This window comes from Calidris pugnax, unplaced genomic scaffold (genome assembly GCF_001431845.1).
Source record: "Calidris pugnax isolate Ruff unplaced genomic scaffold, ASM143184v1 scaffold219, whole genome shotgun sequence".
In the NCBI taxonomy this organism is placed as follows: Eukaryota; Metazoa; Chordata; class Aves; order Charadriiformes; family Scolopacidae; genus Calidris; species Calidris pugnax.
In genome coordinates this window covers 3,607,852-3,634,170 of record NW_015094507.1, presented here as the reverse complement: position 1 = coordinate 3,634,170, position 26,319 = coordinate 3,607,852, and the positions used below count along the sequence as shown (strand labels likewise).

General features: G+C 50.9%; 1 protein-coding gene across 7 annotated transcripts in view; it reads right to left on the bottom strand.

Moving 5' to 3' along the window:
- SLC8A1 (solute carrier family 8 (sodium/calcium exchanger), member 1) overlaps nt 1–26,319 on the bottom strand; it is a 150,740-nt gene that overhangs the window by 26,358 nt on the left and 98,063 nt on the right. For 5 of the 7 annotated variants that reach the window (XM_014964510.1, XM_014964513.1, XM_014964511.1 and 2 more), the window contains exon 3: nt 41–147. The exons of the other annotated variants lie outside the window; for them this stretch is intronic. In XM_014964510.1, coding sequence (XP_014819996.1) covers nt 41–147 — 107 coding nt within the window. The remainder of the gene's footprint in view (nt 1–40; nt 148–26,319) is intronic. 7 annotated transcript variants of the gene reach the window in all.

Sequence of the window (26,319 nt, the reverse complement as noted above, 5' to 3'; positions counted from 1 at the left end):
GACACGCAGGCTGGGCTCAGCCCCGGAGCACGTCCCCCACCTTTCTTCTCACTCATCTCCACCAGCCGGGGCTCCCCGATCTCTAGGTAGAAGGTCTTGTTTTTCTCATACTCCTCATCATCTATCACCTTGATTGATATCGTTTTGCTGGAACAGAGAAGAAGAAATAGAGATTCAAGAGTAAGGGGGGAAAAGGGAGGAGGGGAGACAGGGAGAGGAGGAGGAGGAGCAGGAGGGTGGAAAGGGCAGGAGAAGGGGGCTGCAGACAGAAGACAGTGGGTTTGGTAGCACAGGCTGGAGGGGCAGCACAGCCGAAAAGCAAAGGGCAGGAGCTGATGGGCTGAGCTTGCCTGGAATGAGCAAGGACCCCAGGAGCTGGCAGGGTGCCTTCATCCCCGGCATGGCCAGAGGCCATGGCTGGACATGATGCAGCCTGGACCAGCCTCCCCCAGAGGTGCCTCAGCCCAGGGGCAGCAAGACAATTCCCTTTCCAAAATCCAGGGTGCAGAACAGCCCCTTGACAGCTTGCACACACCACATGTGTGGCTCCCGAGGGTATGAGCACTGGGAACCAGCACAGACCAAGCCCCTGAAAGCACGATGCCCTCCTTAAACCAGCCCCTGCACCTGGAAGAGGCTCTGTCTTGGCAGGCACAGCAGATCCATGCACAACACCATGATCAGCTGCTCCACTCAGGCTTTGGACACTCCAATTTGCAAGCTTGAAAAGGATGCTGGAGTTAGAACTTTTTCTGTGGAGGGAACATAAGGGAAAGACAATCTTTCTGGTTAGGGAAGGGTGAAGGAAAGCTTCACTGATGGTGAGATCTAACTTTTTTTATTTTCCTTTGCAAGCAGCCCTGAAGGTTTGGTTCTGTCCTGTTGGAGAGCCACGCAGCAAGTGTCTTCTCACATGGCCTGGGGCTGCTGAATGTGCCCCCGTGGCATCAGCGGGGGGGTCTGAAGGCAGAACCCCTGCTCAGAGCACAGCCACAAAGCTCTCACCATGAAGGGCAAAGGCCTCGCAGGAGGCTCTGGCCACCAGCAAAGACATTTGCTCCTTGGGGCACCCAACAGAGTGAAAATTGAGTGACAGAATTGCTTTGCCAAGGGAAAAAATTAGCATGGAAGAAGCGTTCCAGCCCTTTTCAGGGACTCACCCATGTAGCCTAGGAACACCCAGCCAAAAGCTACTTCGCAGGAGGTGACCAAACCTTGTGCATGGAGGGGGACTACGTGGCCTTTCCTACAGCACAAAGCCCTCACAAAGCCAAGACGTGGAGCAGAAAACCCACAGCTCTTGCTCCTGCCTGGAGCGCCCTGCTCACTGTCCCGCACACATGGCATTGCTGCTGGGACAGGACCTCGTGTCCCAGACAAGAACTAAGAAGGCAATAACAACAAGAAATAAGAAGGCAATAACAACAAGAACTAAGAAGGCAGTGCAGCTATTGTCTGCAGCCCTCTGCTAGATGCTGACCTCCTGGCTGGGTTTGCTTTTCCCCGCGCTTGACGGCGCTGCCCTACTCTGACTTCTCTTGCTCAAACAAGCTTCCCCATCGCTCCCCCCACCCAAGCCTGTCTGTCCCACCCTTCGAAGGAAGGTCTCTTGTCCCATCCCCACCCCCTCTGCGCTTTCCATGGGCAGCCGGCAGAGGTGGGAGCAGCCCCGAGGCTGCTCTAATATATGATCAAGGAGGATCTGCTGTTCCTGGCAGGTCCCAGCACTGAAAACCCATCAACATGGAAGAAAGCCACGCTCTAGGGGAGTGAAATTCAGGCCACGCTGCTGCAATTCCTGGCTTTCTCCCCTCCTTGCACGGCTGTGCTGCCACCCAGAGCCCCTCTCTGAAGCTGACAAGTATTTGGCATTTTATTCTCATTCAGAGCAAACACTGCCAAGCACTTGGAGGAACAGCCATGATGATTTCTTGTGCTGTTTGCTATGAGTCAGAAGTGTATTAAGTTTGCCCTTCATGCTTTTAATGAAACCATTTACTCAAAAGCAAGTGATGGCTGTGGAAAGTGCAACAATGCAACACGGCTCAGTGTAATTGTATTTTACAATGAATATCTGTAATAATTTGTTCTGTTTATAGTTATTGCTGCAATAGGTTTGTACATAGGAAAAATGGTTATCGAGCAGGCAGTTGATCTTGCTTTGCACTGATGAGCTAAGGGAAATTATCGTGTATTAAAAAAACTAATAAAGGATGCAAAAAATGCTCTCAGCCAAGCTATCAAAGAGGACCTGACAGAATTAATAGAATGGCACAATTTCAAAAACATTGCTAACAAAATCAATAATTTTCCTGACAACTCCCATTAAAATGTACACTGCACCCTGCCCCCATGTATGAAAAACCCCACCCCTTTCTCAGGAAAGTTAATTAAAAAAAGCTGCTTTCATCAATTCTGAGGTCAGCAGAGGTATCAAGACACAAACTTCCTGTGGGAGTGCTCTGGCTTCCCACGTGTGGCATTCCTCAAAGCTCCACAAAATTATTCTCTCTCACAAAAAAAACCCACCTGGGTGCTAATTAAAAAAGCCGTTCCTGATGCTTAGATGCAACACCAGTAGGATTTCCTTGAATAATGCACCCTTGGGGCTTCAAGTGCCACTGCCAGCAGGTGCTGCTCTGACACAGTTCTCTAAGGGCTCTGTCTGGGGTGCGAGCGAGTGCTCTGTGTTGGGCAGACATGGGCACTGCTGCCGTTCCTGCCGTACCAGGTTGTTGGGAAAAAGGGTGGGAGGAACAAAGGGCAAGGCTGCTCTGGATGAATCTCCAATCAGCAAGAACCGCTGAGGCAAATTGGTCTCCGAGATGAGACTGCAATCCCGTGGAAAAGGATTTCCTCCTAATGGTGGTGTTTGAGATCACATCTGTTTGAGAAACAGCAAGTATGTGATAATAATGCAGGCTATTCTTAGAGCGTGCCTGATCTCCATTGCCTTGCCTTTTGCCTGCTGCAAAGCCCCTCCCAGGGCCCCACACGCGTGTGGCCACGCGGCAGGGTTTCATCAGTGGAGGAGGGGGATCAGGCAACGGCACAATTTATCCTGTGTTAGAACTTTAGACTGAACATTAGGAAGGAATTTTTCACAGAAAGAGTGGTCAGACACTGGAATAGGCTGCCCAGGGAGGTGGTGGAGTCACCATCCCTGGATGTGTTTAAGGGACGTTTAGATGCGGTGCTGAGGGATATGGTGTAGGGGAGGACTTTGTACAGTAGGGTAGATGGTTGGACTCGATGATCCCAAGGGTCTCTTCCAACCTGAATGATTCTATGACTTGAAAGAAAAAGGGCTGCTTTCTACAATAATCTGGGACGTGCACTGATGGCACTCTGCTCTCGCTGGACCCTCTGACATGGTCTCTGCTTCTTGGTCCCCTCCCAGGCTGAGATTTGAGGGATGGCATAGGCTGCAACGATGTGAAGAGCATCACACCAGTGTGGGGCTGCCTGTGCATTCCCGGTGGCCTTGCCCAGTCCTGTGCTCCTGTTGCCTGCAGTCTCCCTCCTCAGAGCCACACGCCGGTGTGCGAGGCTGATTTCTCTCACACTGCCATCCCCGTGCAAATGATGCAGGACAGGAGTGCCTGGCAGGGCCAGCACAGCCTGCCAAGCCTGAGGGAGCCATGTGGGCTGAGGGCAGCAGCAGCTGAGATGCCTGCCCCTTGGTTTCCCGTGCTGGGCACAGCGGGGTGAGGTATGGTGAGACCCCATGTCCCCACCGTGCAAGTACCTACGTGCCCAAATTTGCATTTAAACTCTCTCTCTCCTGTGGGACAGGGGCTCATTCAGCACAAGATGTGACGGTACTTGTGTAAACGGAAAACAAAAGGGGCACCCCGAAACCCCCACTGCTGGGCCACTGCAGGGCCAGAAAACCAGCAGTCCCAAATCCATGAGGCAGAGGGGAAAAATAGAAGATTAAAATAAAACACTAAAGCAGCCTCTAAAACACTTTCTTCACCTCATGCGAATCTGGGGTCAATCTAGACCATGTTTCCAAGCTGTCCCTCAAACCCTCACAGAGGTCTAGAATGAGTTCTGATTTGGGGACAAAAGTGGTGTTTCTGCCACAATCTAATGCCTCCGGGAGCTGCAGGTGGGTATTTAAGCCAAACACTCAAGATCAGATGTGTGTGCAACACCAGAGCCCTTGAAAAAGCTGGATTTTTTTTCCTGCCTCGTCCCTTGCTCACGCTGCAGGTGGGAAAGAGCAATTTCTGGAGCATCTCCCCGACTGATCTGGGTGCATGGGGCTCGACGTCCCTCTCCAGGCTGTGTGTTGGCCTAAACCACCAGGCTTGGCTGACCTCCTGCCTTCCTCCCTGACTGCTGTGGGGAGCCCCAGTGACACCGCGGGGCAAGTTTGCAGCAAACCAGTGCTGCTGCTGGGGTTTGCCTTCCACTGGGGATGAGTCCATTCTGCCCAAGCTAAAGAGCCCTGCTCTGGCATGAAGGCTGAGGGCACCCATGGTGCATCCAACCTTCAGCATTTCTGAATGAGAAATTGCTCTTCCCCGAGTCTGTAGCCAAGGCAATTGCTTAGGGAATGAGTTTCATCTCATTTCCATGTACCGGAAATCAAAGAATGAAACAAATCTTGCAGAATTGCAGCTCCAGCTCTTCTTCTCTTGCTGACACCCAGCAGCCGCCAGAGAAGGATGGTATCTCCATGAACACGGCATACAAATCTCTGGCCTCGCTCCAAGCACAGTGCTCTCCATCAGGACTTAGCTTGCGTTTCAAACCATGCTATTTCATTCAAAAGGTCTTTTAACAGAGCATTCCCACGCAACCCTTAGTTACAATAGCCCACAGAAAAGTCCTCTTGCCTGGTGATGCCCTCAGGATGGCTCACCAAGGGAGGAACTGCTATGTCCGATCACGCCCAATGGCCACCCAGCACCGCCTCTTCTTCTGACAACTGCCAAGAGCACCTTGGAGCAGGAGGATATAAAAGCAGGATGGGCATATGACAGTTATTTCTAGCTGATGCCCAGCCCCCAGATAGCTGTGTCTCAGGGATTTCCTAGCCAGACTAGGTTTCTATGTATTTAGCTACGCTCTGCAGATTTCTCTTATTTCCCTTTAAGCCTGGGTAAGCTTTTGGCATTTGCAGTCTCCCATGTGCCATGCAGAGCAATGTGGTCACCAATGCCAGCTCAGTGTCATGGACAGCAAACAGCTGCTCTGGGGAGGTGATGTGCAAAGGCAAGGCAAGAAAAGATCTAATGCTTAGAGAAAAGATCCCAGCTGGGGAAGGCACCCTGTGAGCAATCTCATACATGTGCAGGGAGAGGTAATCATAGAATCATAGAATTGTCTAGGTTGGAAGAGACCCTTGGGATCATCGAGTCCAACCATCTACCCTACTCTACAAAGTTCTCCCCTACACCAGATCCCCCAACACCACAACTAATGAGCTAGTACAGGGTGGCAGGAGCAGAACAGAGACCAACAGGGGAATATTTCTCTCCAAGGTTTTTTTTTTGGCCGAGGCCACATGAGAAGATGGGTGCAGCACTGGGCAGCGGTGTAGAGACCTGGGACTCCTAGCTCTCCTATCTCCACTAGCCTTTTGAATCTTGCAGGATTAGATGGCACCAGGAATGACTGGTGACAACCTACATGGACTTTGCTTTCATTTTGAACCTGAATATCTGCACAGTCACTGCGTACCAGTGGAAATCCTTGATATACTTGCAAAAATGCTGCCATCCCAAATCTACACCGTATGCTTAGTTACATGACATGGCAGAAACCCCTCTCATGACTTGGACAAGAGACAAACACTGCAAGGACCAGGGGAGCTTACTGTTTCCAGGGCATCAGCAATCAGCTTGAGAGAGATCCAGGCAGGACATGCTGGGGGACAAGTGACATCCTCCAGGGCACTTCTCCTTGAGAGGGCCAGATCTCTAGGAGCAGAGATGTGTCAAGTCCAGCGCTCACTTCCTGCTGCTGCTCAGATTCAGCATGGCAAAAAGTGGTTTTCATTGCTGCACACGCATCTCTTAGTGCTCTTCCAGAACTGTAGTCATGCCTTTTTTAACACTGCTTTATTTGCATTTTTTTTTTTCCCGAGTGAAAGAATAAGGCCAGCTACCTCCATCCTTGGAGATGGAGGTTCTGTGATGTTCAAAGCTCGCCTGAGCAACTTGCTTTAGCTTTGATGTTGGCCCTCTGAGAAAAGGTTGAACCAGAGACCTTCTAATCCAGAGACCTTCTGATCTAGAGACCTTGCCCACTTCAACCCCGCTGTGCACGTAGATCAGTGATCTCACAGCTAAGAAAGCATCATTGTGCCCAGATCACCCATGAGCCGGAGCTGGAATAGCTGGAATAGCTAAGAACTACTGTGTGCAGCCAGGAATGGTGTCTCCAGTGGAACAGGAAAATTACCATCTCTAAACATGCAACCAACCAACCAACCAACCGCTATAGCAGTCAGTAACTAGTTTGCCCATGAGAACATGGTATGCTGATGCTGCCTGGACAGACAGACACTTATTCCTGAATCAACAGAGGGAACAATGCACTTATGCAGCCTGTCACCCATCCAGCTTCCACTAATCACCCAGGAGAACTACATGAATAGCTTGGAAGACTTTCAACTGCAGATTTCTCGTTACAGCACCCAGGGCAGGGAGTTGGGAGTGAAGTCCTGTTGCCTAAGCCTGGTGCTGCCAGCCCTGACCCCCCGGCAGCCAAGCCCTTCCCACCCAGAGGGCCAGTGAGAGAACAGCCACAAGGCAGGCACGTTCTGGAGGTGACATTTCAAAGCCACATCTGCTGGTGTTACCCATTCCAGCGGGTGTTCTCAGACTCCGCGGAAAGCTGCCGTATTGATTGCTCATACATCTGCTTGCCAGCCGGTCACTTAATTAGCTGCAGTTAAATCTTGCCATGAGAGAGGGGCACGTGGCCGGGGAGAGCCCCTGCCTCGCACAGCTGGTGTGAGAGCTGGGCTAGTGCTGCGCAGAGGGGCAGGGGCTGCTGCAGGGTACCAGCTGCTGTGGGGAACAAAGCTCCCAAATCGTCATCAGGGCTGAGCGCCACAAAAGCCACTGGCCAGGGTCATGCAAACTGGCCGTGGCTACAGCCAGGAGCCTGGACCAGACCCCAGGGCAGGGCTGGAGCCAACCACCAGGAGCAAGGCAGCTCCTCCTCTCCTCATCCCCACCTTCACCAGGCTTTTCTCTCCATCCCCCTGGCTGGGTGAGCACATCCAGAGGCTGCAGGGGCTCGAGACCCAGCTGGTGCTGTCTGTCTCTGCAGCACACAATCCTTCTGAGCGGGGCACCAGGGAGTGCTTTTGTGCACTTAGCAGCTCCATTGCTTAAATTTCTGACAGCTACTCCAGGAGGGAAGCTGCCTTGTTGCTGGGAAGGAAAAGGAGCAGATTAGGCTTTTCTTCCACCAGCTGACAACAAAATCGCACCTGAGGGTGAGGAGGCGACAGCCTTGCAGGCAGAGAGACACACAGGTCTGTGGTGGAGATGTTTGTTCCACCTGCTGGGGATGTGTGCCTGGTGGGGGACACGCAAGAGGACAACACGACACCTGCTTAGCCAGCGCAGGGATGCAGCTTCCCGAGGGACAAAAGATGTGCAGAAATGGGCCGATTATGTGAATGACCTTGTGTCACACATGATTTTAGCTGTTACCCAGTGGTCTCCGACAGATGAGAGGGTTCATTAGCACTTCTTTCCCTGCTGATGGGATCCCATCTTTGTAAGATGTCCCATGAGTCACCCATCCAGGGCCCTTGGCAGAACCAAGCCCTGCTGACGTGAAATGTCTGGGCTTAATGCAAAATTTGCCTGAAGCATGACATGGAGAGCAAAGGAAAACCTGCCTGAAGCTAAGCCTCTCACATGCTTTGGGAAGCGTGGATGTGAGCTGAGCTGATGTGGCAGCTTGGTTTGCCGGTCCAGCAGCTCAGATGTGCATGGGGCTGTACAGCCTGATGCCTACCAAAGCTGTGATGGAGCACACTAGCCTGGGCACTGCAGACAAATGGAGGGGGAACCAGTCCCTTTATCCTCCCCCCACCTCCGGAGCAAAAATTCATCTGACTGCTCTTATTTTCTTGGTTGCCCTCCACCTCTTTCTCCAAGGCTTGCTGAATCAGTCTTGGTAAGAGCACAGGGCTGTGTTGTCATTTCCATGGCTGCAAAAGCCAACTGCTCCCCTGGCCTCAGGATGCATCGTGTTTAAATGACAACATACGGCTCAAATACATAACGCTAGCCTGCTCCAGAGCATCACTACCAGGAAAATCCTGGAGAAGGATCCAGCCTGCTCTTCCTTGGCCTTGTGGAGATACAAGACGTGGGAGGTGGTTTGCAGTGACAGGAGGACTGAGAGCTGTTGCTGCTTGAATAGCTGGGAGATGACAGGCGCAGCTGATGCTCAGTGCCTCAGAAAACACTTTTCAGGAGTGACGATTGCCAGGTAAGATGATTATACATGCTAGACTGAATGCTGCTTGACTCTCTTCTGAGGAAGACCACATTGGGCAGGATTTGTCAGACCAGAAATGCTTTTCTGGGGAACCCTTGCTGTTTGCTCTGATCTGACTGTGAATTTTGCACTCTGGCTAACACACTTCTTAATTCGTCTGACAATATCACATCTTGCAAGGGGCCAGCTAGGCAAAGATGCAAGGCACTCTCTTGGTCTGCCCCAAAACAGAGCCTGAGCCCTTGGTCACGCTTAAATGTTTTGCTGTCCCAGGACAGCTGAAGGTGTGACCTCTGGATGAGGTAACACAAGGACAAAACCAGTGCTTTGCTGTTCTTTGCCAGTCCCATTGCCAGGCATGTCTGGGGATGGTGATCCACAGTCTTCAAAGCTCCCCGAGTGCCTGCTAGAGGCAGGATCACTGGGGAATGAACGAGGAGAGACTCCATCTACATCAGTGTCTGGGTCTCCAAGGACAGCACGTACAAACAGGGCAATACAAGTGACAACACTGAACTTGATCAAAAACACCCCCAGCAGCAATTGGTTAAGATGCCTGGGAAAGCTGACAGAGCAGAAATAACTTCTCTCCTGGCTTTGCACAACCCTGCCCATGCCAGCTAAAAACTGCCACTAGTCCCTAAAAATTCAGCCCACCCTGCAAGCAAAGGATTGACCGCCCAGGGCTCAGCCCAGCCCAGCATCCTTGCTCCCTAGGAAAACCTGCAAACCCCATTTGTAAGCCTGCAGGCTTCAGATCCAAAATCTGCCATTTCCCCCCATTCTGTCTTTCTGGGATCTTCTCCTCATGCCGGGCTGGTCAGTCGGGTCTGCGGGGAGTGCAGTCAGGTAACGACGGGGACAGAAACTTGGCTCCAGCACTTCATCGTGCTCCAGCAGCAGAATTTCCCTGGTTCACAGGGAGGTGGGTGGTGGGGGTGGCATGTTGCAGGGAGGAGACACATTCGGCTGAGAAGGGGCCAAGGCTGGATTTGAAATCCCCGCTGGAAAACTTGAAGTGGAAAACAAGGATGGCGAGGAATAAAGTCACAAAGGGCTTTGGGTGAGAGAGGACCTCTGGGTCAAACCCCCATCCATCTCCCTGATTGTCCTCGTACACGTTTTCCCCAAGGAAAGCAACTGGAAACTCACACAGGTGCTTCTTGCTTGTCCACACACCCAAATATGCATGGAGCTTTTCTTCACAGTGAGGTAGCCCCTTATGACAATAATTGCTCTAATTTTCAAATAAATATGAGTTGCTCTTTCCTGTGTGCAGCTGGCATTGTTGCCATGTCAATGCTCCTCAAACAGGAGGCATCACTTCCATTGAAATGGCTTTGACACTGCCCAAAATGAATCTCAACGAGCAACTGCCAGCAGAGAGGACATTTCTGCAGCCCTGTAAATCGTTTAGCAAACTTTGCTGAGTTAAAGCTGACTAAACAAAACAGCGGGGACCATGCCAAATAATAGGTCCATGCCTAATGGCATGGCTTCAGCATCAGGAATAGGGATTCAAGGAAGCCCAAAACAGGTCTGCCATGCCTCAGCTGCTCCAGCACCACCACTGCTGGGCTGACCACAGCAGTGCTGCCCTCCCAGGGATGGCACCTGTCAAATCCCACTTGCCTGGGTTTCAGGACAAGGGTGAATTTCCCTTGTTGTTTAAGAAGACACTGGACAAGGGGGTCCCAGTTGTGCCCCGCCACACTGCCAGGGCTGCTGACAGTTCATCTCATGCTGGAAAAGCAGCTGTACCTGGGGAAAGGAGGAGAGGACGAGGGGATGCTGAGTGGCAGCAGAGGGCATGCCACAGAAATTCAAAGGCAAACAACATCAAATGTGCTGGCTTCCTTTCAGGAGCAGCATCCAGCTTCATTTTAACTCCATGCTCGGTCAGGTATGCATCTGACTACTGTTATTTGCTGGCTGTCCCCAAAGATCAGACCCCTCTTTTCAAAATGCTCACCCCAAACTCTTGGAGTGGTGACCCAAATGCAGGATTGAGGCCTCCTGATGGTGTTGCACAAAAAAGCACTTGACCATCACTAGGTTTACTGTCCTTTGCCCAGCAATGTGAGGGACTGACTTCTGGACTTGGAAAATAGTGACTGAGGGACCTTGTGCTGCGCTGCTGATGCTGGCCCTGCTGCTCTCAACAGCTTCTCTGGAGCTCAGGAGGACACATGTGCCTGCACACACACAGGCACACAAGTTGCCATCAAACTGCTGAACAAAACGGCATCTGCCTCAGCGTGCTGTGTGTGCATGTGTGCAGATGTGAGCTGTATCTGCAAGCACAACACACCCCAAACGTCCTACCTGCTCGCCCTGCCGATGCTAATGGGCTCCTCAGCTACAGAAAAGCCTTTTGATCTTTTATGAGCTTGTTGCTAAGTGTCACGCTGAACTTTTATTAGAAGTTGTAAGTAATCTCCTGTCAAGAGAGGTTCAAGTGCAATGCTCATGTTTTAGTGATTTAAATGGTTGGCTGTGGGTTTGCTCCTGGCCCAGACTCCCTTGGCAAGTCACCTGGGGTGGTACAGTATGGGGGTGAGGTGGTACAGTATCGGGGTGAGGTGGTGCAGTATGGGGGTGAGGTGGTGCAGTATTGGGGTGAGGTGGTGCAGTATGGGGGTGAGGTGGTGCAGTATTGGGGTGAGGTGGTGCAGTATGGGGGTGAGGTGGTGCAGTATTGGGGTGAGGTGGTGCAGTATCGGGGTTACCTGACTGTACGAAAGACATGAAGCCTCTGGGTACCTGCACATGAAACGCTGTCATCATATAGGCTTGAAGCATCAAGGATGCTCATTTCTGAAGACCATAACCCAAGCTGTGAGCTACACCCCAGTGCTGTGTGATGCTGTTGCTGTGCCACAAAGCAAGGGAGGTGACACAGAGCTACCCAGGGATAATGCCAGCAAACTCAGACCAGTCCCCTAAAGTACTCCCCAGCCGGCCCCGGAGAGGGGCTGCTACAGCACTTCTGCCTTAAACAGTGACAACCTTTAAAGCCTTTAGTCAACAAATGACCCCAAAGTTCCAACTAATGTTCTGCTTGGTGTCTTCTCACTGCCATTTCCATCCTTTGGGGGTGGCTCTGGTAAAGAAAAAGCATGCTCTGGGGCTGAGCACCAACAGTGGGGTTCCTCTCTGATCCAAGCCCGGCAGGAAATTACAAGGAAGGGACAAACTTGGCCCCAGGGCTTGGCTCCAAACACGACAGGGCAATGGGGAAAGCTGGTGTGTCTCTGAAATTTGTGTCTGAGATTTATGTCTCTGGACACCACTTGTTTTCAGAAAGGGAGAGTAAGTGCAGCAGTTGATTTTACCTCCCCTGGCTGGAAATACAGCCAAGCCTTCAGAACAGGGAGCTGCTCTCATTTTTTTTCCTTCCCCCTTTCTTTCCAACAAGTTGCCCCTTCAGAGGGCAGAGAAAAAAGCGTGCCAGCTGAGCGCTGAGATGGAATTTTTTCCCTGCCTTTTCACACGCCTCCAGGTCTTTAGGAGCTGCTACTGATCAATGCCCATCCGCTTGCAAAGACCTTTCTGACACGGCCCCGGGAACACCAGATGACCCTGGCCCTTGGGCTGCTGTGTGCCTGGCAGCAGTGGGTGGTAGGAGATGTGTGGGGCTGTGGTGCCCGGGCAGAGGGTGCTGCTGCAGCACGGAGACCTTCCCCATCCCTGCAGAAGGGTTCTGCCACTGCGGCAGCTGCAGCATCCTGACAAGGGCCACTCTGGTGGGGCTTCCCCGCTGCCGGACACACGCAAGGTCGGGAGGACATGAGCGATGGCAGGAGCCACCTTCCACACCGTGTGACCGACACACGTGGCCCATCTGCTTGCTGCCAAATGAACTAAACTGTGAAATACGTCCCTCTTGACTGAAGCTCTGAGTATAAAAACTCTTCGAAGGAGGCACCAGGTCACCCCAGTGATACTGTGGTGGGAGCAGAAAAACAAATGCATATTTGCTAAGAATCCCTCCCAGTGCCAAGATAGGCAGGAAACCAACCCTACGAGGAGGATGAAAGAATTCTGCTTCTGTCTCCAGTTACCAAGGAAACTGTTTAAACAAAGCTAAAATAAGAGGAAATGAGTGGCCAAGAGAAATGTGACCGTGGAAGAGCAGCCGAGTGCTTTGTGACAGCTTCTGCCTTACAAGCTGGGCAGGGTCCCTGTGGTGGGCTTGAGCTTGGCCAGCAGCTCTTCCCCTCTTCCTGGGGGACAAGGTCCATGTTTCAGTTCACTTGCACTCGGCTGAAAATGGCAAGGGACATTTAAAAATGGCAATACAGAAAAGTCCCTGCCCACAGAGGCTTCAGCCATGTGTCAGCCCCACTTATGGCAATCATGGCAGCAGGAACACAGTATTTGGTGCCCTCAGCCTAGACCTGTCTGTGTTCAGGCCAGCAGAGAAGACCTCCCTAAATCTAGCAAACTAAATCCAGCTATAAGTGGTGCTAAAAATTACTCCCCTTTGTGGGCAGCTCAGCAGCTCTGGTCCCTGCCTGTAAGCTTGGAGGACTGGTGGATATATTATGGTGTAGGGGAGATCTTTGTAGAGTAGGGTTGATGGCTGGACTCGATGATCCCAAGGGTCTTTTCCAACCTGAATGATTCTATGATTCTATGATATATAGAATGCCCAATGGAAAGCCCTACTGCAGACCCCCGTGGACACACGTGTGCTGGATTTGCTTCTGTGACAAAGGTGAGAAGCCAAAGGCCACCAGACTGTTTGCAAAGACAGGGGTCTCAGGCCCCACAGGTTGCACACCCCACCTCAGAGGCTGTGCAAGGGCTGCCCCAGCTCCAGCTTTGCTGTCATGATGGAAACTGCTGTTGTTACATGGAAGTGGCGATTCCCACACAAACACCAGAGCCTAGGAGCTGGTTTCTAACCCTCTGTAATTCTTACTTCAGAAAACAAGAGGGAAAAGTTCCCAGATGTCACTTCTCTAGCTGATCTCCTTATCTTACACATGCTCATCCGGATCCTGGGTTCTCTCAGGGCTTTGGGTTAAAGGCAGAACCTCTCAAAGCGCCTGTTGTTAAACTTGCCCATGACTTTCCGCTGTTTCAGAGTCTGTTTCAGTTGCTTGATACTTTGCCAGACTTCAGCCATTCAGACTGAAACTTTCCATGTGGAGTGGCCACTGCTGAGAGGGTTATGAAAAGCCCCACCATCTTCACCGTGGAAGACTCAGCTTCAGAGAAAAAAAATGTGCTGCTTTGCCCATGCAAACGTGTTATTTTTTTTTTTTTTTCCCCAAATACCATATTGAGTAATTCTCTCTTCCTTATGCTTTGCTGCAGAGGATGAAACTCAGTAGAAGGATCTCTCCAGCGCTTAGGATGTGCCAATCCCATAAAAATTTGCTTAAATTAGACCAAGTTCTATGACTCTAAAAACTTGCAAAATGCGTAGGCTTCTTCAAACTGGCAGCTCAAGGTCTTGGAAGATTTCATCTGCTCTGGAAATGCTCCATCCTCTCCCGGTGCCAAACCTGCCTTTGCAAGGCTGTGCCTCAGCAGGGCTTTCCCTGGGAAATGCCGGAGCTGGCTGCCCCGGGTGCCCCTGGTAGGGGCAGCCACAGAGCCCAGGGAAATCCCACCTCCCTGCCTCTCCTCCTCCCGACTGCTGGCCTCGGAGCTAGGAATGTCTCAGAGCACGTGGAGTCCTGCTGCCCGTGAGGATGGCAGGTTCTCCCCAGACGTTTTGGCAGCCCACCTCATCAGCTCCTGCTCGGTAAGACGTGGAGTTCGCTGGGGCATCTCCATCCGCACCCTCCTGCTCAGCCCAGGACCTGTGGGGGATGAATCTCCTTTTTCGGCTCTCCCGATCCTGAGCTCAACTGGGCGAGCCAGGGCTGCTGGGGAAAGCCAGAGGCACATGGCCGGAGTTTAACTCTGGCCCCAAGCCCTCAGCTTGGTAGGGCCATGCTCCAGGCTGCTCACCCCGGGGGCTGGCTGCAGAGAGGGTGATGTTACAGAAAAAAACCCTGCTGCTCCTGGGAAGGGCAATTTAAAGCTAGAAGGCTTAGAAGCATTTAAAGCACAAAGAGGTAGAAAGACACCTCAGTAGTTTGGGAGTTTGTCCCTAGCCCAGGCCTGGTGGAAACCATGAGGATGGTGTAGGAGCTGTTGGGTGGAAGGAGGCCAAGGGAACAAGGGCTGCCCGGAGAGTCCTCCCAGCACAAAGCCTGGGAAGGGAAGAAAGAGAGAGGGAAACAAGGCTAGCATTAATTGCCTTTGGCTCCAGAAAGCCATGCTGGTGATGATAATTACAGTGTTAAGAAAAAAAAGGTGCTTTTATGGAGTGTTCCAAGGATACTGTCTGTCAGGATTCAAGGGAAGTGTAGCAAAGCATAGTAAGAGGAAAACAAATTCACCAAAACAACCAGCCAGGAAACAAAGGCTGCCTTTTGTATTCTACCCCTTTTCCTCTCAGAAACTCGTTAGCCTTTCCTTCAAGCATGGATAGGTGCTCTTGTGGGGATATTAGTGCTTTGGAAGAAGAGAATGAATCTCAGCAGGAGACTCCGTTCAAAGAGCTTGTTTCAAATGCTCTGCGATGCAGCCCCCACTGCTGTCATTCATCCCACCAATTTACACCATCTCATCATCATATTGATTTTTTTGACTGAATATCAGGATGCCGAACTGACTGTGAGCATGTTTATTTATTACTGCCAGGTAGGGGTCCTCCAGTAGCCACACAGAGTTGCTGTTCTATTTTCTCATCAGAGCATGCATTTTTAAAGCTATTTAGGTGTTTAAGGTCAATTTAAACCCTAGTCACGATAGCTGTAGCAGGGCTTAAGCATGGTCAGGGTTTCTGGCCACGTGTCTGCAGTTTCACCTGAGCCTGACTGGCCAGACGCTGCAACAAGAACATTCCCAAAGACGTGATTGGTGGTACCACCATGTGCAGCAGAACGGTCGGGGGGATCAGGACCAAATCTGGACAGAAGAGCCGTGAGGCCACACAATAAAGTTTGCCCCTAGTGCGTTTTTCAGTACGTTTTGATTGCATTTCAAAATGAACTGGGAAGAATGTAGGCAGCAAGCAGTGAGCGAGCTTCCAGAAGCACTCGGGGGATGGCAGCACTGGGAGACCCAGGGTGAGTCCCAGCTCATGTGCCCAGCAATGGGGCTCCACCATTTGGCCAAGCCAAGGTGCCCCGGTGCAGCTGCTGCAGCCTTGGACTCGGAGCCGACTGCGAAGGTGAGCATTGGTTTACGGTTGCTGCTTCCCCAGAGGAACCTTTGCAGAGCACATGAGCAAAAGTCTCTAATTCTATTGGCACTACTCAGGGAAGATGTCAGGGCATGGAAAAATAAAAAAAAAAAAGCTTAGGGATTTGGAACAGTGCTGCATGCGTTTGCTGAGAGAGATTTTTAATTTGCTGCCTTCTTTTCTGAGAGCTACACAATATATCAAAGACCTTGTTTTTTTTTTTTTTTTTTTTAAAAAAAAAAAAAAAAAAAAAAGAACCCTCTAGTAATGGTCCTTATTGTTTTCCAATTCATAGCTGCCAGAGAGCCTAGAGGATTATTCTGCACAGAGCTATGAAAGATGCCCCATATTAATGATTGTTTTGACTGATCTTTGGAGGAAAATTCCAGGGTGACTTGTGAAGATGAGATTTCTATTTCTACACCTCAAGTAAACAGCTCCATCTCAAAATCCTAGCAGATAGGCAGAAAAGTGTGCTTCCCAGAAACCCAGATAAAAATGCCCACGGTGTACTCCAAGTGGATGACAATTCACGTGCGATGGTCCCTGCCAGAAAAGCAGCAAACAAAAATGATCTCCTGAATCTGAGGAGCAAAGAGGACCCCGCACCACGTCCTTGGGCTGGGCAGCACGCTCAGGCTCCAGGGAGGACCGCAGCTTCTCCTGAGGCCACAAATGCTGCCGCTTCCCAACTGAAACAGCTGTGCCCTAACAAATATCAGAGGGGGGGCTGGTCTGAAAGACGAAGACAGCACAGATTTATGTCCAATTCGCATAAGATCCAGGTATAGGCACTGCTTCCCCTGCGCTGCCGAAGAGGCAGAGCAAGTCACACGCCAGCCCCGTTCCTTCCCCGGTACACATATGGTGTCCCACAAATAGCAGGGCCATGTATATTTAATAGGCACTGGCACACAGACACACATGCACAGCCCGGAGGCACGCAGACAGGGCTGCCGCAGCCGCGTTCGGTCTCAGTGCTGGCTTCTGCTGGATTTGCCTTTTGAAGTCCAGAGCAGCCCTTCTCCCAGCTCCTGCTGCCCAGCATCAGCCTGCCACCGGGCAGGGCTCGTTGTGCAGCCCATGAGCACACACAAACCCTGTCCACTTGCTGTGTCAAGAGGGAGGGGAACGCCGCAAGCAGCGCAAACCTGCTTGCTGATGTGACGGGAGTTACATTCACCATGAATTTTGTCCTTTATTAGGCCTCCCGTATTCGCTCTATTATTCGTGAATCCAGCCTCCTTTCCTCAGACTGCCGGGGCAGCCAAGAGCTGATTGGGATGAATAATTTTTGGGCTGGCACCCTCCAGCCGCCAGCACCCCATGGGGATGCACCCAGTGCCAGGGAAGCCAGGGTTGCCATTCCAGGGCTCTTATGAGCACTAGGAAAATGAGCAATATCCAGGCAAATCAAGAGCAGCTGTGAAAGTCACTGCAGCCATTGGGAAAAACTTGCCCAGGCCGTAGGGTTTCCCTTCTCCTAGCATGTTGATAGCTACAGGAAACAGACACTTTTTAAAGTTTTCACAACTGGGTTTCAGGAGGATTCATTGGCCTTATTAAATATAATATTTCACTCTGCGAGCCCTTAGTCTTTTGTTTATCTTGGCCCCGTCATCCCCACAAAGTTGCCCGAGTGAGGAAACACGGCCTCACTGAATTTCAGACTGAAGCAATGCTCTGGGTCTGCAAGCCAAAGCAGAACAGGAGCCAAGTTAAAAGTATGGATGCATATATATATATATTTGCAATTACTCTTTGTGGCAAGGGTTCGGGAATTTGTTTTGTGGCTTTTATTGTGTTTATAGAGCTTCTTTCCAAATCTGATGCTTAGAGAAACATATTTTGTTACTATATCCAGCAGCCATTATGGCGCTGTGATTTGCAGTGTGACAGGCTGTTCCACAAACAGGACTCCAGCCAGGCCCTGGGAAAGGAGAGACACAAGGCTGGAAAGCGCAGTGTGTGGAAGGCTTGTTTGTGTGGTTTGTAGCTATTTATTTAATAAAGATCTTTGCATAAGCTGGATTCCATGCATTGATGCAACCTAAACAGATACCGCTCAGTAAGTGCATCCAGGTGGTGGCTAATTTTCCCCCCTCTCTCTGTGCTGTTTGCTCCAGCTATGTGCTCAGATCACAAGTGGGTTCGTCCCGTTCCTCCGTGTGGGTACTGAAAGAGCTCAAATGCCTCAGAGGAAATGAACGTGTCCGACTTTGGAGCTGGCTGTGCACACCAGCCATTTGCACCAATTTGCATTTGATTTGCATTTCATCAATAATCACTGCAAAAATGTGTGGAAAATACCATTTTAATCAGCTGACTGTGGGCAAACAAAGTTTGGAGACGGTGATCTCCTGTTAAGGCACCAGGAGTGATGTAAATTGCTGCTCAGATGGCCCAGGCTTTTCCCAGGCGAGCCAAGCTGCCAGCCCATGGCCATCAGGACAGTGTCCCTCTGCTCTCCTCTGGTTCCCTCTGCCTGGCAGCAATAATTTCTTCTAAGGAAGCGGTGTGATGCTCTGTGGTACCCATGCAGTTGTCACTGTCAAGTATATACCAGCATCCCAGTGGTCACGCCTGCAAGTGGAGGCTGGAGGCACCAAGGCACAGGCCCCTTCCAAAACTGATGGACTTGCTCTCAGCAACCCCCTTCCATCACTGGACAGACAGATATCTCCAGGGGACACCATTCTGAAGCCAAACATTGCAGAGAGACCTGCTTTCCCACCAGGGGATGGGCAGGTCACCAGCAGTGGGCTCTGCAAGAGCACCAGAAGCTTCTTCTCCTGACCTATTGGTTTTCCCTTCTTTGCTTTGCACTTCAGCTCTTCCTAAAATCTGCACCTGGCTTTCCAAAGATGCCATATGAAAACCTGGGCAGCTGACAAAATGCTGTGCCCTTGGATGGGGATGGAAAAGGGAACCATGGCCACAGAAAGCTACTCAAGGAGGATAAAGGCAGATGTCTGTCACCAAATGGGCAGTGAATTGCAGTGATTTCAAGGGGGGTAACTGGGCCTGGCTGTTAAACTGCAGAGGCTGCAGAGTGACATACGTGCTCCTTACAAAGCCACCTACTTTTTGGCTTAGGTATTTTTTGGATAGATAACTATTTTTGGTACTTTTGGATGGGTATTTTTAATGTTTTCTTACCAGAAAGGGCTAATCTTGCAGTGATTAACATCTCTTTTCCAACTACTTGACACTGCAGGAAAAAATCTCTTTTCTGCTACAGCAGTGGGAGGTGGGGAAAATCAGGAAAGATGGCTTTTGCTGATGCCACACTCACTGTGGCTTTTGATCCGAACCACACTGCACGGGCTGCAGCCCCTCTCATCTGCATGGCTCTGTCCCTGCACCCTCAGAAGAGACGATGCTCTGGGACCTGCATTGCTGACCTGGGGGACCATGGGTGTCCCTGGGGAGACCATGGACGGCTTGCTGGGAGGATGAGGATTATGCACGCTCATCTCCCTGCCCTGCCTCCCTCCCCTTCCTCTCCTTGGGAAGTCCATGACTGCTTGAATGTTTTTACCTATGTTCAAAAATGCATTTTTGCATAGTGTGCTTATTAGACGTTAGAAAGTTCTGGCCTGCCAGCAGGTTTTCTGCTGCTAACCACGTGCAAACTCTACTTGCAGTTTTTTTCTGCCGCAGGGTCGTGCCTGACATTTTGCTCCTGTGTGAATTTTCAGGTGTCTAGCACAGGGTTGAGCTACTCCAGCCTCCACATAATTCACTTGAGACATCACTCAGCCATGGGCAAACCAAATCAATCAGCCAAATCACAAACTCCATCTCATTTAAGCCAGCACATGCAGGATGGCTGGTATTCCTTCCTGATTCCCTCAAAAACAGGCAAATTTGTTCAATTCACCTTCTAAAGGTTTGCTGATGGGTCAAGACAGAAGATGGGAGGTTCTGACCAAATGAGGAAACTTCTGGGCAAGGCTGGTGTGACTGGGTTTGCTGAGGGCAGAAGTGGACGTTCATGAGCCTGAGGCTGAGATATTCAGCAGAGAAATCCCAGCTCTGCTCGTGACCCACTGTATGAAGTCTCAGGAGAACAAGCCAGGCCAACATTTCTGTGCAGCCTTTGGAGGAGGATACTGAAGTCACCCGGTCAAACTGGCCCAGTGCCCAGTGGCCAGTATCACCCCAGTGGGCAATGGGCCAGTTCGGCAGCTCTGTAAATACAGCCTTTTTAATGAAAGTACTGAACTGGATCTGGATGTCTGGCCTTAACGAACCGGGATTAACCAAGGACAGACTCTACTCTGCTGCTATTTTTAGCTCCCAAAACCAGTCTGACCATGCGCCGCCCTACACCCTCTGCCTGCGGACCCTTTTAGCTTGACTCCGCTCAGAAACTGATTTGACACAAGCGTCCCCGTGTCCGTTATCCATCTCCAACATCCCTGTGGTGCTGATCTTCCACCTCTTTCCACATCCTGCCTGCTCCAGGCTGTATTTATTCAAAGCCATGCAAAGGAGTGGGTGTCTCCAAGTGTTGGTGGGGCAGTTCCACGGGAGCAACCTGGGGTGCCAGGCTCAGTGGGGTGCTTTCCAGCAAAACCCCCCCCGAACACACGTGCGGCATCTCCTCTCAGCCCCCGGTGCTCTGCTGATCCAGCGAACTGACACATGCACTGCCTGTCAGGTGCATTTTGCCACTGACAAAACACACCTCTGGAAGCAGCAGCTGTTCAGGCTCACGCACCAAAATCACTTGTCGGCTTTAGGGAAGGGAGAGCCAAGGGGGCCAAACTGGCAGAAATGGCTTAACCACCATGGATTTGATGGAGCAGCCTAGGTAGGTGCCAGCTAAAAGGTCCCAGCCAGCTGGTGGCATGAAGAAGGATGCTTGCAAATCTGGACGTCCAGGTCTGCTTGGAACATGCTGGAAAAGCGATGTCCTGTTGGGTAGGGGACAAACAGATACGGCCCCAGCTGCCTTTCTCTCAACACCTCCAGGGCTGAGTGCTGGCACTCCGGGCAGAAATGCCACCCGCCTGTCCCCAGATAGCTAAAGGTGCTGCACAGGCAGGAACTCGCCGACACAGGGGTGTGGAACCCAGCCCTGAGCTCCTGCTTTAAAATGGAGGTCCTGCAGGACTCCTTATCTCTCCTGCTCCGTGAAATGCAGCCAGACAAAGCTCTGAAAACAACTCACGTGTTTTTTCCCCCCACTTGTGATCCTCTTTAAAAGCGCAGGCAATTATTAGTGGTCTGACTGTTGTTTTCCAAATCTCAGACCACCAGAAGAGGACAATTAAGTTTGGATCTGGAAGTCAAAATCTACTTGAATAAATCACACTCAACCCCACCCCAAAGCCCTTCAATGTGAGCTACAAGTCCTGCTGGACAGGGAGCTGCTTCTAACTACCACATTTTTATAAGTGGAAGGGGGAAGTTTTTTACACTGCAATTCAATGGGGATTTCTTTTTTTTTTTCTTTTTTCTTTTTTTTTTCTTTTTCTTTTTTTTTTTTTTTCTGTCAGAAGGTATAAGATGAAAATTTATTAAAGGTAAATATTTCCTGGAACACAGATGGTGCCCCATAGTGCAGATGTGAGCGTTAAGCTTTGTCTGCATCACAGTTTCCAGGAAGCTGCTCGCTTTAACTCCCAGCAGTAACTAACTACCAGTAGTAACACACAGCCCACACCTCACCCATGGACACATCTGGTCTCGCCTTGCTGAGGACTGTGGCCACCAGCAGGCCATCCACAAGCACTGGTGGGGACGGCTGCATGCAGAGAAGCTCAGCTCTGGCTCCAGCACAGCCTGGCAGTGGTGGCATCACCCGCCACCAGCTCTGGGGAGGTCTGGTAGCACAAGTGAGAACGTCTCCACCAACACCAGAGGCTGGACTGGCTCTGTTACCTCTTCCATCCTCAAAACCTCTTTGCCCTGGAGGAACAAGATACTGAAGGAGGTGAGATCACCACAGACCCGTTTCTCAAATGTGCTCTGTATGACCCAAAAACGTGTAGTTTCCATTTTTATTAAAAATGATGCACTGCTCTATACCTTAGGATCCATTTAGTGTACCTTATGCTATTGGTTAAATGCCAATTCATTTACAGTCTTATTTTCTACGTTAATAACATAAGGGTCACAGTCTCCCTACAAACACCCTCATCAGATCCTTCCTGAAACAGCTGAAGCTCTTATTTGTTGTACAAAAGCAACCTCACCATCCTAAGTCAAGATATCCTTACTTCCCCATTTAAACACACCCCAGTCCAACAGACCCACAGATGACAAAACCTGTTTGGCCTCCTGGCCTGAATAACAAAACCCACATGCCTCTCCCCACGTCCAGTTTGTGCTGCATCAGGGTTTCCAGGCAGACGGGGCCCAACTCCATCCCGTGCACATCACTCCAGCTCACCGCAGCTGGACTCAGCGACCCTGTCCGAGAGACAGCCTGAAAGGAACTCCACGGTATGGCCAACTCTCTCTAAAAATGCTGCTGTTTTACAAGGGGGGGACACCCGGGTCGGAAAGCGCTGGCATTTCTGCTCTGACACATTTTAGCCCGACCCTGTTTGGTTTTCAACCGGCTCAAGCATGACGAAGCAGCAACCTCACATCGCGCAATTAAATAGAAACCTCTCCTTCCTGCACACGGGGACAACGCGTGTGAGACAGATCCCCTCCCCGCTCCCTATCTCCAAGGAACCTGCAAAAAGACTTTGCAAATCCCTTTGTCTTCCCCGAGGCGCCGTTCCCGTCTGATTTCTGCAACAACCTGTCTTTTATGTGGGAGGCTAGAGGATTGTGCACGGGAGGTTTGGGGAGACCGGGCAGAATTCTCAGTGTGTCTGTGAAAGCAGTGGGGAACGTGCTGCTGGTGCTTTGTCCATTGTCCCTCGCTCCCAAGTCCTTCCTCGCACCCATCCCATGCCTTTCAGCTCTTCATTTAATCTCAAAAACGCCCACCTGAAGCTAATATCTACGTTGCCCTGCCTGAGGGGTGCACCCTCCCTCTGGCCAGGGCTGTGGGCAGCGGTGCAGCACCCATGGGCGTCTCAGACCTCAGCAGATCTGGACCTCTTCACCCCCTGAGCATGCAGGATGAGTCATCTTACAAAACGTCCATCCCCTCGATTAAGACATCTGTTTGTTATCCCTTTCTGACCCCTGCAATCCATGCGAGGGGCAGTATACCACTCACCCAGCATCATCCAACAGAAAGCCTCCAGGGGCAGGGTAGCCCCTGCTGGATGCGTGCCCTTCCCCAGCGTGTCCACCCCTGAGCCCCGTGAGCTGGGGTGGCAGGCAGCTCTGCTCCACGGCACTTCTCCTCCTGCTGCCTCCCTCCTTCTCTCCCTCCCCAGCAGGGGCTGTGGGGCAGCCCCGACATCCATCCCAGGAGGGATGCTGGATCACGGTGGGGTCAGCAGGGAGAGCTGCCTCCCTGGCTCATCCCCAAGTCGTGATGTGCCAGGAGAAGCCCTGGATGCAGGAAACAGAATTAAGGGAGACCATTGCTGCCCTTCCCTCTCTCAAGGAGCCAGCCTGCCACAGAAAGGATTACCAACTGTAATTCATGCCTGGCCCATTTCCCAGGGTCACCTTTTCCTTCTTGGGAGGAAAGGGAAAGGGAGTTGTAGTTGCGCTGGCCCCACCAGCCAAACCTGGGGCCATGCCTGGAGCCCAGCATCAGGAGAGGTGGAGCAGCCCAGGCTCGTGGAGCAGAACATGGTGCTCATCCCCAGCCCTTATCTCCCACAGGGCTGCAATATCAGGGGGTGCCCTGGAACAGGCGCTGGGAGATGCAGTTGCCCCCACCCTCTGCTCCAGCCCTTCCCCAAGGCATGGTCTTGGTTTGGGGGAATGTGCAACATCACCAGGGCAGAGGAAACACCTGACTGGCAGCAGCTCTTCAGGGAAGGACACCAAGGGTAGAGAAGTTGCTGGGAATCAGTGGGAGTTGTTTCTGCAGTAATAAGGAAGGGGGACAGTGCACGGTCCCGGGCAGAGGACTGCCAGCTGGAAGGGCATGCAACTGTTTTTCTCCTAGCTTGCCCTGAATGCTGCATCCATGGCACAGCACCTTCAGGAAGATGGAGATGACCTTGAGATGTGCTGGAGGACGTTAAAAAAGCTCAGGAGGGACCAGTTATGGAAGAGGAAAGTTTTCCTGAGAAAAACTCAGGGTATCAGGACGAGTCTGTTGGGCAGGGGAGCCCACAGCACTGGTGGCACAGAGGCAGGTCGGGCTGGCTGGCAGGGAGAACCCACGGCAGCGTAGGCTATAGACACACTGCTGTGCTGCCAAGACCACGCAGCAGCCTCTGCCGTGCCCAGGGAACACCTGGAGGTATCCTTTGCCAGATCTCTTGGCTCTCCTCCCTGTTTTTCCCCTATGTCTCCACGCTTCTTCTGCAGCGAGGGGAACCTCTTCTCCGCTGGCATCAGCCATCAGCCCCCCCCTGGAGCACAAGGAGGGCAGAGAGGGGTCTGCGGTGCCACAAGGCTTTGGCACAGTGAAACCTGGGGGGAAAGGAGCAGCCTGGCCCCAGGGGGGGATTATAGCCTCCCTGTTGCGCCTGGGACTTGATGTCCGACATAGTTAATGCCTCCTTAATCACTCATAAGCCACTCTGCTCTGGAAGAGTAATAACAATGATAAAAAACCCCCTCTTTAGTCTCTTTGCTTTCTATTTTCCTGTTTGTAAATCCCAAGGCCTTCAGCAAAACACTGTCGCTGCTGAGTGAACTTAACCGTTAACCTACAAAGAGCCACTGATGATTACGCCTCTGAAAATAGATTTTATCCATTCCCTCCACTCCCCTTTACTGATCTAGACACAAATGCTTAGTGATTGTTACTTGGCAACCATGGTAAAAATGTACTGAGCCACAAGTGGCTACAAAGGATGAAATCACTGTCATGAAATTTCCAAAATAAGTACTGTAATGCCAGAACTCTTATTCCTGAGAGGAACAAATACATCTCTTCCTTCCCTATATATATATATTTTTTTTTTTACACTAAAGGATTTATTTTTTATTAGCAAGCTCCAGTTTTCCTTCTTGCTTCTTTGTGAAGCTTCTTTGTGAGTTGATTCAGCTTATTATTCAGCTGCAGTAACACATACATTTCTACACGTATATGGGCACACAGTGTTTGGGAAAACACACCCTCTCCTGAAGTCTGGTCAGAAATGCACAGTTGTAGAAGGGTCCAGATGGGCAGGGACCTCTGGAGGTCTTTGGTCAGAGCAAGGCTGACCTCAAAGCTAGGGCAGGGTACTCGTATATCATAGAATCATAGCATCATAGAATGGACAGAGCTGGAAGGGACCTTAAAGACCATCCAGTTCCAACCCCCCTGCCCTGGGCAGGGACATCTCCCACCAGACCAGGTTGCTCCAAGCCCCCTCCAACCCGGCCTTGAACCCCTCCAGGGATGGGGCAGCCACAGCTTCTCTGGGCAACCTGGGCCAGGCTCTCACCACCCCCACACCAAAGAAGTTCTTCCCCACATCTCAGCTCCATCTCCCCTCTTTCAGTGTCAAACCCTTCCCCCTCGTCCTATGGCTCCCCTCCCCGATCCAGAGTCCCTCCCCATCTCTCCTGTAACCCTTTTAGGTAATGAAAGGCTGTTGTAAAGTCTCCCCGAAACCTTCTCTTCTCTTGGCTGAACAACCCCAGCTCAGCCTGACTGATACATATGTCTCTGTATAGATGCATGCTTGTGCACATACACCATCTGGGAGACTTTCCAGACTCTCAGAAGCAAGCCCGGAGCGCATAATAAAAGGTTAATCCATCTAAGACTGCTTTAAACTAGATATCACTAGCGCAATGAAAAACTGGGATGGATACCAATTATTGATTAATCAACTGCCTGAACCGACAGTTGTCAAACGTCCAACGCAACATCTCCATAAATCCGTTCTTCTCCTGTGGTTCAGCTCCTGTATTCAGTGCTACGTAGTCCCAAGGACTACTGAAAAAAAAAAAAAAAGGATGTGACTTGTAGGAGATGCATTTCCAGATAATGAACATCTGAGCCTTCATGTGATAAAATATTTCACAGTGAGAAAATGTTTGTGCTGTGGCTCTCATATGGAAAACCCTCTGCCTTTATATCTGATTGAAAGCCGTCCTTGATAGCCTTTGATTAAAAAACTGTTTCTCTGTTGGTCTCTCAATAGAGGGGAAGATATGAATGTTTCCATGTTTTGCTCAAAGGTACGGAGGACGATTAGCTTCTGGACGGACCAAACTCTACACAATCAGAGACATCTAAACCCAACACACACCAAGCTTAATTTTTCAAACAGGAGTCTCTTGAAGTTGTCTTACTTCTCACCAGGGAAATATTTAATTCCAGAGATTAAACACTCTGTCTGGAGACTCAGAGGCAAAATGTAATGCTAATCAGCATTTTTCTTAGAACCTGATTATTCACACTGTTCCCCTTTCAGGAAAATATTTCTTTCAAGCTCGCACACAGATTTGTGCCCACAGATCTGCTTTCTCCTCTGATCAATACCCATTAGTTGCAAATTTTCCTGGATCTGAGCAGCAGGGTATTTGTTCCTCTCCAGGACTGTGCTAGG